Here is a 14,468-nt window from a genome sequence, read left to right on the forward strand (position 1 = left end):
CACTACTTGTCAAATAAAAAAATAATCTCCGTTCCCCCACTTTACATGAAGCATGCATGCATACAGCATGGCGGGTTATGTGTTTTAATACAAACCTGCTGCTGAGGCATGAGATTGAACAGCAGGGAATTGGCGTTACCTCCGGTCAGATGTGGTCAACTCAGCTTGGAGCGAGCAATCCTCTCGTTATTTCCGCGTTAGTTGTTACGCGTTGACGGGGCATCATTCTCCCGACCTGTTCTCCTGCATTACCTGGCCCTTCGAGCCAAGCATACGCGCCTATCAGCTCTTTAGCGGGTCCTTGCTCGCTCGACTTGAGAATAAGGTCGCGGTATTATTTCAAGGTTATTTCCTTCTCTGTAAGGCCTCTATATTCAGATCCTATGGGAGTTTTTATTTTCACGGCGTTGTTTTGGACCTTAAGTGGAGGTAAGTAAAATCAGGGTTTAATTTGTGAGGCTGCTGATCCATCAATGTATGAGCGTATCCAGTGTTAGATAACGCTTACGTTAGAACAGCCAGGCTATGGATTCGGCTAACAGCCTTTTTAGTTATAGCTTTGCTTGGGACATTAGCCAAAACGTGTGATTGTAGGCTATTGATTGCAGTTAAGCGGAATGTTTATGTTATTTGGAGGATGTTTCCATTTTTTATAATATAGCCTATAAATAAAACGGAGGGGATATTGGAATTAAACCAAGAGGAGAAAAGTACAAAAAGGTCAATTGATAGAATATATCTTAGCTTTTAAGATTTAGGATCAAGATAGACTTGTAACATAATTTGTTTAGAGCGCACCTTATCCAGTCCGTCACAAAATCTGTCCGTTATCTATACATTTTCCCCAGGTATTGTGACTACATATTGATTGCTATTGAATACATGTGTATTGGAAATAGCCTTATGTAAGAATTACATCATAAATTACGGGTATTTCTACATCACCCAACCTAAAAGGAAATTATGTTGTCGTGCAAGACGTGATGAAAGCAGGGCACGTACGCTCCTGTAACTGTTAAACCTATTAATAATGCGCGCGGTGTTACAACCATGTCTTGCTTGAATATGCACCCCGTCACCATGGTTTGATGTGAGCAGTTTTGTATCAGTGTCAGGGCCTTTCAGGGAGTGTTTTGGGAGTAAATATGTACCGATGTAATGTGAGAAAGGGAGGGTAGGCTATACATCTATTATATAACAGTGTTGTGTAAAAATATAACTGAGTTTAAGGGTAATGGTCTGTGTATCGTGAAATGTTTAGAGGCGTTTCAATCACCAATGTGTGTGTGAACATACAGACAGATTCCAGTCTCCTTGCCAATTGCCTTGTGAATAAAGAGGGTGAAGGGAGGTCTGCCAAGCCAATCAACATGGGATTGCAGCTTTAAAGGACCTGTGTCCCAGTTTAGGAGGAAGCCTAACACGCTCTCTCTCCCACGCAACCTACAAGCCCCTGTTGTTCGCACGTGCCTTTGAATTAAGGCCTACCATTGACCTCCATTATCAATAACCTTAATGAGATATGTCAGGGGATATGACTCAGTCGTTTAGCGCGTGTGTAAAATTAATTGGATGCCATGTGAGGCTGTAAACTAATAACATGGACATTTCCACTTCCTTGTTGAGGGAGGATTATAAGATCCTGTTAGTTGCTTGGCATGTGACTGTCTTGGCCTTAAAAATAGACCCTGCTACTTTTAGGCCGAACAATTCAATTACTACTTTCCTTTTCTTTCCTGGCAGTGTTCAATCTATGTATGTGTTTTTGATTTGATTTATTAGGATCCCCATTAGCCGACGCCAATGGCGACAGTTCATTTTACTGGGGTTCGACACTTAACGAAAAAGACATCACAGACATTACAATACTTTACAATTTACATTCATTTAAAAACATGAGCATGTAGTGTGTGTGTGTGCATCTATTAGTTACACAAATGTCAGTACATAAACACAAGTAGGTCACATGGGGTAGAGGCGTTGTGCCGGGAGGTGTTGCTTTAATTGTTAGTTGAAACCAGGTTTGCTGTCCACTTGCGCTATATGAGATGGAAGGGAGTTCCATGCACTCATGGCTCTGTATAATAAAAATCTAATCAAATCAAATGTTTTGTCACATGCGCCGAATACAACAGGTAGACCTTACCGTGAAATGCTTACTTACAAGCCCTTAACCAACAATGCAGTTAAGAAAAATAAGAGTTAAGAAAATTATTTACAAAATAAACTAAAATAAAAAAATAAGAGCAACAATAAAAATAACTTTAACGAGGCTACATGCAGGGAGTACCGGTACCAAGTCAATGTGCGGTGGTACAGGTTAGTCGAAGTAATTGAGGTAATATGTACATGTAGGTAGGGGTAAAGTGACTATGCATAGATAATATATAATACTGTTTTCTTGAAATTGTTCTGGACCTGGGGATAGTGAAAAGACCCCTGGTGGCATGTCTGGTGGGGTAAGTGTGTATGTCAGTGCTGTGTGTAAGTTGACTATGCAAACAATTTGGAATTTCCAACACATGTTTCTTATAAAAACAAGAAGTGATGCAGTCAGTCTTTCCTCAACTCTTAGCCAAGAGAGACTGGCATGCTACATTGAAATATTTATATCAGCCATCTGATTACAATGAAGAGCAAGACGTGCCGCTCTGTTCTGGACCAGCTGCAGCTTAACTACGTTTTTCTTTGCAGTACTCGACCATATGACTGGACAATAATCAAGATAAGATAAAACTAGAGCCTGCAGGACTTGCTTTGTGGGTGTGGTTTCAAAAAAACAGCACATTTCTTTATTACGAACAGATCTCTCCTCATCTTTACAACATTTAATCTATATGTTTTTACCATGATCGTTTACAATCTAAGGTAACACCAAGTAATGTAGTCTCCTCAACTTGTTCAAACGCCACACCATTTATTACCAGATTCAGCTGAGGTCTTGTAATGGGTGCGTGTTGGTGGCAGGGAAGTCAGGCGCAGGAGAACGAACTTGGTATAAGTTTGAGTTGTTTAATAACTGCTCACAAAACCCCGAAAACCAAAATATACAAAATAATAAAAGTGGGTACAAAACCCACCGCACACCAGAACATAACTGCACATAACATACAATCAAACAATCTCCGACAAGGACATGAGGGGAAACAGAGGGTTAAATACACAACATGTAATTGATGGGACAGGAACCAGGTGTGAAGGAAGACAAGACAAAACCAATGGAAAACGAAAAATGGATCAGTGATGGCTAGAAGGTTGTGACGTCGACCGCCGAACTTTGCCCGAACAAGGAAAGGGACCGACTTCGGCGGAAGTCGTGACAGGTCTAGAATTTAGGGAATGATTTGTACCAAATACGATGCTCTTTGTTTTAGAGATGTTCAGGACCAATTTATTACGAGCCACCAGGGGTCAAAGAAGATTAAATTTCTTACGGTACGAGACACCCAAGTGCGCGCATGCCTTTTTTTATACTACAAAAATTACAGGGCCACCTACTCTGCTGACACTGACAAACAGATCAATAAAAGCGATGTTGTCTGATCCATATAATCCACCTACGAAAAGGGGAGACACAAATGCAATATGATGTTCATCTAACCTGGAGGAGGAAATTCTTCTCCAAAAACAAACAAAAGTGGCACTAAAACACAGATTGAAGTCTTTTCATTCTCATCTCTTTTACAGCGGTAGCCATTTGCTTTCCAAACAGTTTTTCCGCGATTGTATTTTTCAATATTGCGATATGCCTGTCTGGGTCTCTCTGCTTTTCACTGACAGTCGCAACTCAACAATCATCTATTTGATATTTGCAGGGCGCACTGCCCATATTGCAGGACCTTCGGACTGTGGGCTATGTGATTTATAATTTCATAAATTCATCAAGTGCAGCACCTGGATGCTCCTTATTAATCCCATCAGACCAACAAATATTTTGAACATCATCCACATAAGAGTCACAGCAAAATCTTTTGTATGATCTCATACACTATTTTAGGCCCAGCTTTTGGAACTTTGGCTTTCCTGGATATAGCCACTGTATTGTGATCACTTTATCCAATGGGTACGGACACAGCTTTAGAACAAAGTTCTACAGTATTTGTAAAAATGTGATCGATACATGTGGATGATCTTGTTCATGTAGTGTTTGTAAACACCCTGGTAGGTTGATTAATAACCTAAACCAGATTACACGCACTGGTTACAGTGAGAAGCTTCCTCTTGAGAGGACAGCTTGATGAAAACCAGTCAATATTCAGGTCCCCAGAAAGTAGACCTCTCTGTTTACATCACATACACTATCAAGCATTTCACACGTATTATTTAGATTCTGACTGTTAGCACTTGGTGGCCTATAGCAACACCCCAAAATAATAAGCTTTAGATGAAGGTGAACCTGTAACCACAACACTTAAATAACTTTTGACATGAGATCTTCTCTAAGCATTGCAGGGATATGGATCTGAATATATACAGCAACACCTCCCCCATAAGCATTCCTGTCTCTTCTATAGATGTTATATCTTTATGTTGTTACTGCTGTTTCATCAAAGGAATTATTTTATTGAGTCTCAGAAATGGCTAATGTATGATGTTATCTGATGTTAGCAAGTTATTGATTTCATGAACCTAATTTATTTTTAATTATACATTTTTTAGAACTTTTTACCCCATTTTCTCCCCAACTGGTAGTTATAGTCTTGTCCCATCGCTGCAACTCCTGTATTGACGCGGGAGAGGCGAAGGTCGAGAGCCATGCATCCTCCGAAACACAACCCTGCCAAGCCGCACTGCTTCTTGACACACTGCTCGCTTAACCCGGAAGCCAGTCGCACCAATGTGTCGGAGGAAACACCGTACAAATCAAATCAAGTTTATTTTATATAGCCCTTCGTACATCAGCTAATATCTCGAAGTGCTGTACAGAAACCCAGCCTAAAACCCCAAACAGCAAGCAATGCAGGTGTAGAAGCACGGTAGCTAGGAAAAACTCCCTAGAAAGGCCAAAACCTAGGAAGAAACCTAGAGAAGAACCAGGCTATGAGGGGTGGCCAGTCCTCTTCTGGCTGTGCCGGGTGGAGATTATAACAGAACATGGCCAAGATGTTCAAAATGTTCATAAATGACAAGCATGGTCAAATAATAATCAGGAATAAATGTCAGTTGGCTTTTCATAGCCGATCATTAAGAGTTGAAAACAGCAGGTCTGGGACGGGTAGGGGTTCCATAACCGCAGGCAGAACAGTTGGCAACTGTGTCAGTGGGCATGCGCACGGCCCGCCACAGAGCACGATGAGACAAGGACATCCCGGCCAGCCAAACCCTCCTCTAACCCAGACAACGCTGGTCCAAATGTGCGCCGCCTCATGGGTTTCCCAGTCGCGGCTAGCTGAGACACAGAATTTAACCCGGATCTGTAGTGACGCCTCAAGCACTGCGATACAGTGCCTTAGACCGCTGCGCCCCTTGGGAGGCCTCATGAACCTTATTTCTAAGGCTACATATATTAATATGGGCTAATGTCAGCCCTTTCCTGGGTATCTTATCAGAGATAGACACAATATGTAAAAGAGCAAACAAAGCAAGAGAAAAAAACTAACATTCAGCAGACACAATATACAATTATTTGGAAAGACTACATTTGTATCTCCCTCTCTACTCTCTCTCACTCTCTCTCTCTCTCTCTCTCTCTCTAGTGGGATGCCTGCCTCTATCCTCCTCTCTACAGGTTGGAAAGGTCAGAGACAAAGCATTTGTGTTATCTCTATGATATTTATTTTGAGTGTATTATAACACTGCTAACATATTGTGTGTAATTGATATTGACACCGTAATTGCTAATTGTGTGTGTGTGTGTGTGTGTGTGTGTGTGTGTGTGTGTGTGTGTGTGTGTGTGTGCGCCCTCAGGTTGGTGACTGTATCCAGGACTCCCTGAATAGTAACGGCGGTGTGCCACATCCTGGCTGTGACAAACAGAAAACTGGTGACAACTCCTATCTTATCTCTTATCTGACATAATCTCCTTCAGCTGCACAAATGCACTAGACCACACAGTGCACTTATTCAACTATATTCACTATGTAATTGTAATGCGTCAACATTGAGATTTAGTTTATCATGACAATGGAATCATGACACTGATTACTGTACGTGAGGAATACCCTTTATTTCATCTTGCTACATTTGACTATAATGCTGTTAATTATTTCAGCAACACCTGTCACTGAGGCAGATAGGTATGATTATGTGTAGTCTGATAAGATGGGCATGGTCAGTGTTGAGCAACCAGTGTTGTGTTCTGTTGTGCAGATGATGCTGTCCACAGGCACCAGGGTCTCCTGAGGGAGCTGCAGGAGCTGGCCCAGGAGGGTCAGTCTGACTACAGTTATTAGCTAATACTTTACTACTGAAGTACCCAGGGACAGACTGGGATCAGAAATTAGTCTGGGTATTTCTAACACAACGGTCATTTTTTTTCTTTGAATTATAATTTGCCGCAAAACCCCCAAATTAGAAAGGCCCATTGTGCTTCAAATGGACCAGCCGCTCTGGGCTACTTCCATCTCTGGAAGTAGCCCTGCCAATGGTGTCATCATCACAGTAGTATGGAATATCAAAACGTACGGACTAATTGAGAGAAACAGTCTAATTGTTGCAATATCTTTGCTATGCTATGTTGTTTTCGAGTCAGGTAATTATACATGGAAATCAAGATAAAAATCTTCCTAAACATGTTTTGTTGAACTTGCTGTAATATGCTTTAAATTGTACAGTAACTAACCACTTCCACTCTTACAGAGAGGGAAAGAGAGAGAGACTATGGGAGGGAGAAAGAGCGAAATGAGGAGAACCAGGCTGAGGGAGAGAGGGACAGAGAGAGGAGGGAGGAGGAGGAGCAGAATGATGACCAGAAGGAGACTGAGAAAGAAGAACTGAGAGAGAAAGAGATGAAGGCAGAAGGGGTAGAGGAGGAGAAGGTGGAGATGAAGGACATAACAAATGAGGAGATGAGAGAAGAGCCCAGACTGGAGGAGAAAAGGGGGGATGAGGAAGAGAACGCGAAAGAGCTGGAGGAGCTCTTCTCAAAGGAGCTAAGGAAGATAGGAGAGGAGGAAAAAGAGGACAGGGAGCTTGAGGAGCTGCTCAAGGAACTGAAGAAGAAAAGGTACGAGTCGGTGAAGGAGAAAGAGCTCCAGAGTGGGTCAGAAGCAGAGGAGGAGAGGAAGAAGCATGAGGAGGAGGAGCAGAAAAAGGGAGAGAGAGAGCGGCTAGAAATTATTGAGATTGAAGAGAGGAAACGCAGCAAGGAGAGGAACAACAACGAGGTGGAGCTGCTGGTGGAGAAAGAGAAGGTGGAGCGGGAGCTCAAGGAGCTGCTGGAGGAACAGGACAGCAAGAAGAACGTGGAGAAGGAAAAAGAGAGGGAGGAAAAACAGGAGGAACTAGCGGAGCTCCTCAAAAAGATGAAACGTGTGCAAGAGGAGGAGGAGGAGAGAAAAGAGGAGGAGAAAAGAGAAACTGCCGGGGATGAGGCGAAAGTGGACAACGAGCGCGAGAAGGAGGGAGAGATTCGCAAGGAATTGGAGAAGGTGAAAGCGGGAGAGAGTAAGGAGGTTAAGGATCCTCAGCAGAAGAGAGTGATGGAGAAAGCGAGTGATGAGTCGACCCGTCAGTTTGAAAAGGAGAGGAACAGGGACGATGACGATGATGAAGAAGCAGATGAGGCAGATGAGGTTGAAAACAATGAGGATTGGGAGGAGGAAGAGGAGGATGAGGACAAAAAGGAGGATGTTGAGCAGGATGAAGGAGAAGTAAGTGGGCGAGAGTCAACAGGATTTAGCACGGCTGAGCTTGTAAAGCTGATACTGTAAATGCTAATTGACTATGTCTCTCTCTGTGTGTGTGTGTGCACTTAACACACTATCTGATCTGTTCTGTGTGCCTACAGGAGCTTCTGGAGATTGAGGCAGAGCTGCGAAAAGTGGCTGCAGAGCTTCGGGAGCTTCACAGGAGTCGTTAAGTTCTAAATTACATACACGCACACACACACACACACACACACACACACACACACACACACACACACACACACACACACACACACACACACACACACACACACACACACACACACACACACACACACACACACACACACACACTCAGTAACATGGTATAATCATAATGCTTTTGATGGGATGTACTTCTGTAAGTAGTTGCATTTTAGTACAAACATACAAGTACACTTCTCCCCATCCCTGCATTCAGAGATTACAAGCTCTTTAGATGTGTCTTTCTGTGTGCTGCCATTATCAAAGATTGTTTAGTAGGCAAGATGTACAACCTTGCTCATGTAAAGCTATCGTTAGTCTACATCTCATGATACAAGGTCTTTAAGTGGGAAAGACATCTCCTTTACGGTATGTCTCGTATATATATATTTTGTGCAATAATTAAAAATCTATGTGTGAGATTTGTTATGGTCATTGAGACTGTTAATGTAAGCAATTAACTTACACTGTTATTACTGTTATTACAATTAACTTTCACTGTTATTACTGTTATTACAATTAACTTACACTGTTATTTATAATATTGACATATTGATTTCTGTGATTGATTTCCATGTGTATATCAACAAAATGTGAGGATTGTGCTATCTGGCTAATGCACTGTTAATATCAGACTGTTAATTAAGAACTGGGGTGACACTCAGGGACAATCTCCATTGCATACTCCTCGCATACTCTCTCCTCACTTCCTTCTCAAAACCCATTGGAGGAGAAGGTCAGAGGGGAGAGTGTCTCTTTCTCATCCCATGGGTTTTGAGAAGGAGACGAGGACGTGAGGAGTATGCAATTGAGATCTTCCCTCAGAAAGAGATGGCGTGTGACCACGGAAACCTCTTTTGTATTGATGTACAGTGTGTCATAACATAATGTTCAATAATAAGATGAGCATGATTAATCCTGAAGTTTAGTTTTTTATTTTTGCAGTTCGAGTCACCAAGGTGGTCAAGAGTCATAGAAATAGAATGAATGGGAATGTCCGTTCTAGTAATTATATTTCTATGGCCAGAGTGGCACCCCAGCTCTTCTCCCAACTTTGCACTCCTATCTTAACCAGCCAAGGAAGTCTAGAGAGGGGAGTGACATCACTAAGACATCTCTAGTATGTGGTCCTAATAAACAATGACAGTTATAAAACTTTTTTTTAAGTTGGTAAAATATTGATGTTCACCGTCATCCTTTTTCATAGTTTGGGATCTCCACTGTTACGCAGCCATGTTTGAATAAGAAATATTAGGAAACAGTGCCCCCACATGTTAAATCAATATAAGTTGCATGGTTAATAACATGTGGAGGAATAACAATAACTGCAATACAAGAAGAATAGGAATATTAAGACAACTTATTCAAACCTATAAAGTTTTAAACATGTACATATTTAAGCCAAATATATGATGATGATTTTCTGTAAATGTACTTTATTAAGTAATTAAAATGCATCATGAATTGACTTTTAAATGTAAACACTCCTTTTCTATCAAACATTTATTTACAATTATAAACTGGGTGGTTCAAGCCCTGAATGCTGATTGGCTGACAGCCGTGGTATATCAGGCCGTATACCACAGGTATGACAAAACGTTTATTTTTACTGCTCAAATTACATTGGTAACCAGTTTATAATAGCAATAAGGCACCTCGGGGGTTTGTGGTGTATGGCCAATATACTAAGGGCTGTATCCAGGCACTTTGGGTTGCATCATGCAAAAGAACAGCCCTTAGCCGTGGTATAATGGCCATATACCACACCCCCTCTGGCCTTATTGCTTAATTATGTAACACTGGTAACTGTTGGGACGCATATAAAACTAATATAAAACACATCAACACCATGTAAGGAATCAAACTCACTACATGTTGTGAGATTTACTCAAGAATGTATACCATTTCAACATTTAGAAATATATTTACCAAATGTATTTCATCAGAAAAGGGTTGTGGATTGTAAGTGGGAGGTAAAGGACAAATTAGTGGAGGTCAACATTTGTAATTGTACTGGCCCAATCAGAGTCCTGCATCTGTGCCTGCTGTGTCTTAAATGCTAAATGTCAATCAATAAAATCACAGTGTATGATATTTTTCAATCATTGTTACTTCTATAAGAGTAGTGGTTGGTTGTCTTCATTGACTGATCACAGTCTCTTATCTATTCATACAAAATTCTGACACCTACGGTGCCAGTCAAAAGTTTGGACACACCTACTCATTCAAGGGTTTTTCTTTATTCTTACTATTTTCTACATTGTATAATAATAGGGAAGACATCAAAACTATGCAATAACACATATGGTATCATGTAGTAACCAAAAAAGTGTTATATGTTAGATTCTTCAAAGTAGCCACCCTTTGCCTTGATGACAGCTTTGCACACGCTTGGCATTCTATCAAACAGCTTCACCTGGAATGCTTTTCCAACAGTCTTGAAGGAGTTCCCACATATGAGCAATTGTTGGCTGCTTTTCCTTCACTCATCCCAAACCATCTCAAATGGGTTAAGGTCGAATGATTGTGGAAGCCAGGTCATCTGATGCAACACTCCATCACTCTCCTATTTGGTCAAATAGCCCTTACACAGCCTGGAGGTTTGTGTTGGGGCATTGTCCTGTTGAAAAATAAATGATAGTCCCACTAAGCGTAAACCAGATGGGATGGTGTATCGCTACAGAATGGTGTGGTAGTCATGCTGGTTAAGTGGGCCTTGAATTCTAAATAAATCACTGACAGTGTCACCAGCAAAGCACCATCACACCACCTCCTCCATGCTTAACGGTGGGAACCACACATGTGGAGATCATCGGTTCACCTACTCTGCGTCTCACAAAGACACAGCGGTTAGAACCAAAAATCTCAAATTTGGACTCATCAGACCAAAAGACAGATTTACAGCAGTCTAATGTCCATTGCTCGTGTTTCTTGGCCCAAGCAAGTCTCTTCTTATTATTGGTGTCCTTTAGAATTGGTTTCTTTGCAGCAATTTGACCATGAAGGCCTGATTCACGCAGTCTCCTCTGAACAGTTGATGTTGAGATGTGTCTGTTACTTGAACTCTGTGAAGAATTTATTTGGGCTGCAATTTCTGAGGCTGGTATCTCTGATGAACTTATCCTCTGCAGCAGAGGTAACTCTGGGTCTTACTTTTCTGTGGCGGTCCTTTTGAGAGCCAGTTTCATCACAGCGCTTGATGGTTTTTGCGACTGCACTTGAAGAAACTTTCAAAGTTCTTGAAAATTTCCGTATTGACTGACCGTCATGTCTTAAAGTAATGATGGACTGTCATTTTCTCTTTGTTTATTTGAGCTGTTCTTGCCATAATATGGACTTGGTCTTTTACCAAATAGGGCTATCTTCTGTATACCACCGCTACCTTGTCACAACACAACTGATTGGCTCAATCGCATTAAGAAGGAAAGAAATTCCACAAATGTACTTTTGACAAGGCAATGTTAATTGAAATGCATTCCAGGTGACTACCACATGAATCTGGTTGAGAGAATGCCAAGAGCGTGCAAAGGGTGGCTACTTTAAAGAATCTCAAATATAAAATATATTTTGATTTGTTAAACACTTTTTTGATTACTACATTGTGTTATTTCATAGTTTTGATGTCTTCACTAAAAAAGAAAGAAAAACCCTTGAATGAGTAGGTGTGTCCAAACTTTTGACTGGTACTGTATGTGTCTGCAAGGAGAGGTGACTCAGACCCATATTATGAGATTGATTTAAAGGCAACCGTTGTCAATTAGGTCTCCTACTTCCAGGGGCTTTCTGTATGTATCAGAGAAGATAAGCCAGGTCAGGGTCAAGGGTCAATGGTGAACCCAGGTCAGAGTTCAGAGGTCAGCCTGGGGGGCAGAGGGAGCAGGAGGACATGTTGCCTGGGGGACTTTCAGTTCCTGGTGGTCCAATACTGACTCAATGTGACTGAGGAGGGAGGAGAAGAACTGAGGCACTCCCTCATAGCCTGGAAGAGAGGGACAGAAAGTTATGGTTGATGAGGGAGAGAGCTAGAAAGAGAACATGAAATTGAGTAAGAGTGAAAGTGTAACATGGAAGCAAATATAGCAGAATGAAGTGACTTTGATGACTGTAAGTCGTTCTGGATAAGAGTGTCTGTTAATGACAAATGGAAATGAAGGATGGCCCAGTGACCTGGGAAGATGTTAATGTCGATGATAGTGAGGGTGTGTGTGTTGATGTTGACGATGACGTCCACCCCGAACAGAGCCATGCCCAGCTCTGCCCTCAGCTCTCTTACTAGGGCCACCATGGCCTCACCACTGGGGGGAGGCAACCTCGACACCTCCTCATCCAGCTGAGACACAACACCACAGGACAGATGATCAGTTCATCTGTTCAGGGTCCCTATTCACAAAGTGTATCAGAGTAGGAGTGCTGATCTAGGATCAGGTCCCCCTGTCTATGTGATCTTATTTGTTATGATCTAAAAAAATATATATGAAAGATCTTTGCTCAGCACTACTACTTTGAGACACATTATGAATACGGGCCCTGGACCGTACAAGACCTATTGCACACAGTGGGTCAAGTAGAACAGGGTAAAGGAGATGGAATTCAATTGTACAGGAATCAGTGCCAGTGAATCAAATTGAACAGAGTTGATTGTCAGAGTGGAGGTCGTACTAACTGCAGTGAGGTGGGAGCAGGACTCTGGCTTGGACACCTCGTGGCTGTTGAAGAAGATTGTCTTCCTCTCTGGAGTCACAAAACACACCATAGACATTAGGAAGAAGTTTTATTGCAACGGATGATTAAAAACAGTATAAGCATGAGAATGAGAAAGATCGAGAGAGGGAGAAGAAGAGGGAGAAAGAGGTGAGGGTGTGTCCACACTAACCATAGGGTCCAGGGGGGAAGTTCTTCAGCGAGGGCCTCTCCACAGTGAAGTGGTCCTCTCCCACCACAAACACCTTGTGCAGCACGGCACCGTGGTTGACGAAGCTCTGCAGCACACAGGGAGGGTGGGCCTCTGACAGACCAGCCATACTGAAGATCAGAGACATCTATGGTATGGAGAGAGAACAGGGACACTAAAGTCTGAAGAACTAGAGGGAGAGCCATGGGCCACTAAACACCAATACATGTCTATAGAGAGAGATCACAGTGTCAACAAAGCAGCAACACACTGAGCCACACAAAAAGGCAGAACTGTTTTTTTAAATATATGGAATGCATGGGAAAATATGCAAAAAGACTCAATAGAAAGACAGGCAGTCTCTTACGTCATGGGAACAGGATCCATGAGCCACCCTGGTTTTACAGACTAAGAGGAAGAGGAATAGTGAGGTGTGAGGAGACACAATACAACACGCGATCTTATGGGACAGTTTCCCAGTCACAGGTTAAGCCTAGTCCTAGACTAAAAATCACTTTCAATGGACAATATTCATTGAACATGCTTCTTATTCCAAGACTAGGCTGAATCTGTATCCGGGGAATCGGCCCGTAAATGTCTTATGAATTAGATAAAAGGAGTTTGCCAAAAACTGAATCACCATTGCCTGGTGTGAAGCCTCTGTTTACAATAAGATTAATTAGGTGTATGTTTATGTGTTTGGTTGTAGACAGTGCCTCACTGACTCAGAGGGAAGCTGAGGCCCTTGCTCTCCACGTCCTGCTGGATGACTGACAGGTCACTGGTGCTGATCTCCAGGTAGGGAGGGCTGCTGATTTGCCAGTCTACATGGGGGCGGGATCAGGAAGAGCATTAGGAGAGAGAGCGCTTGGCTTGGTAGATGTCTAGAGGAAGGACAGTGAGGCCACTGTACTGTACCTCTCAGGGAGTTCTGGAGCTGGCTCATAATCCGATAGGAGGCAAAGCGATCCAGTAGCTGGCTCATTGCTGGAAGGGGGTCCAGGACAACAGTATGGGGATGGGTGGACACATAACCCTAAAACAAAAACATATACTTTAGTATGATAAAATATGATGTTGTTATCACTGTTGTATCTAATTAAATGTGCCATTTTACCATACCTGGAAGTTGTCAAGGAGCTGTTGCGATTGGCTGTCATACTCGGCCTTGACAATGACATCAGAGAGCTTGTGTACAATGACCGCAAAAGGTCCTTGAGACTCCAATGGCTGACTGAGATCTATCTGTATCCGAAGAGAAAAGGAAGTGTGAATGAAATATCCTCTGCCTCAGGCACAACTTGATGTGTAGACTTTCAAATGTAATACTATGACATGCACTTGTGAGGCAAAAGCTATTCTTCCCCTCTGTTTGAGAGGACCTCCAAGCAGGTGACTGCAGGTGGCAGTGACAGAAACGACTGGCATGTCAGACATCTGAAACTGACAAGACAGAGACAGAGACAGACAGGGAGAGAAGGAGGAGTAAGTGAGTGTGTTAGAGAGCGAGAGAGAGAGAGAGAGGG

The 14,468-nt window shown here is 42.3% G+C and overlaps 2 protein-coding genes across 2 annotated transcripts; one reads left to right on the forward strand and one right to left on the reverse strand.

Moving 5' to 3' along the window:
* The first annotated feature begins 51 nt into the window (after positions 1-51).
* LOC129822022 (golgin subfamily A member 6-like protein 22) lies at positions 52-10,145 on the forward strand. The gene is made up of 6 exons (XM_055879867.1): positions 52-429; positions 5,697-5,737; positions 5,908-5,983; positions 6,310-6,369; positions 6,799-7,811; positions 7,949-10,145. The coding sequence occupies exons 1-6, from the start codon at positions 384-386 to the stop codon at positions 8,018-8,020; spliced, it is 1,308 nt and encodes a 435-aa protein (XP_055735842.1). The 5' UTR covers positions 52-383; the 3' UTR covers positions 8,021-10,145.
* On the reverse strand, positions 9,468-14,392 carry LOC129822023 (inositol-tetrakisphosphate 1-kinase-like). Its single transcript, XM_055879868.1, has 8 exons — positions 14,065-14,392; positions 13,861-13,978; positions 13,668-13,766; positions 13,310-13,350; positions 12,925-13,090; positions 12,715-12,782; positions 12,219-12,381; positions 9,468-12,030 (listed from the first exon to the last, which is right to left on the reverse strand). Exons 2-8 carry the CDS (start codon positions 13,925-13,927, stop codon positions 11,900-11,902), a joined length of 735 nt encoding a protein of 244 aa, XP_055735843.1. The 5' UTR covers positions 13,928-13,978; positions 14,065-14,392; the 3' UTR covers positions 9,468-11,899.
* Between the last annotated feature and the right edge of the window lie 76 nt (positions 14,393-14,468).

Source organism: Salvelinus fontinalis, chromosome 24, assembly GCF_029448725.1.
Source record: "Salvelinus fontinalis isolate EN_2023a chromosome 24, ASM2944872v1, whole genome shotgun sequence".
Lineage (NCBI taxonomy): Eukaryota > Metazoa > Chordata > Actinopteri > Salmoniformes > Salmonidae > Salvelinus > Salvelinus fontinalis.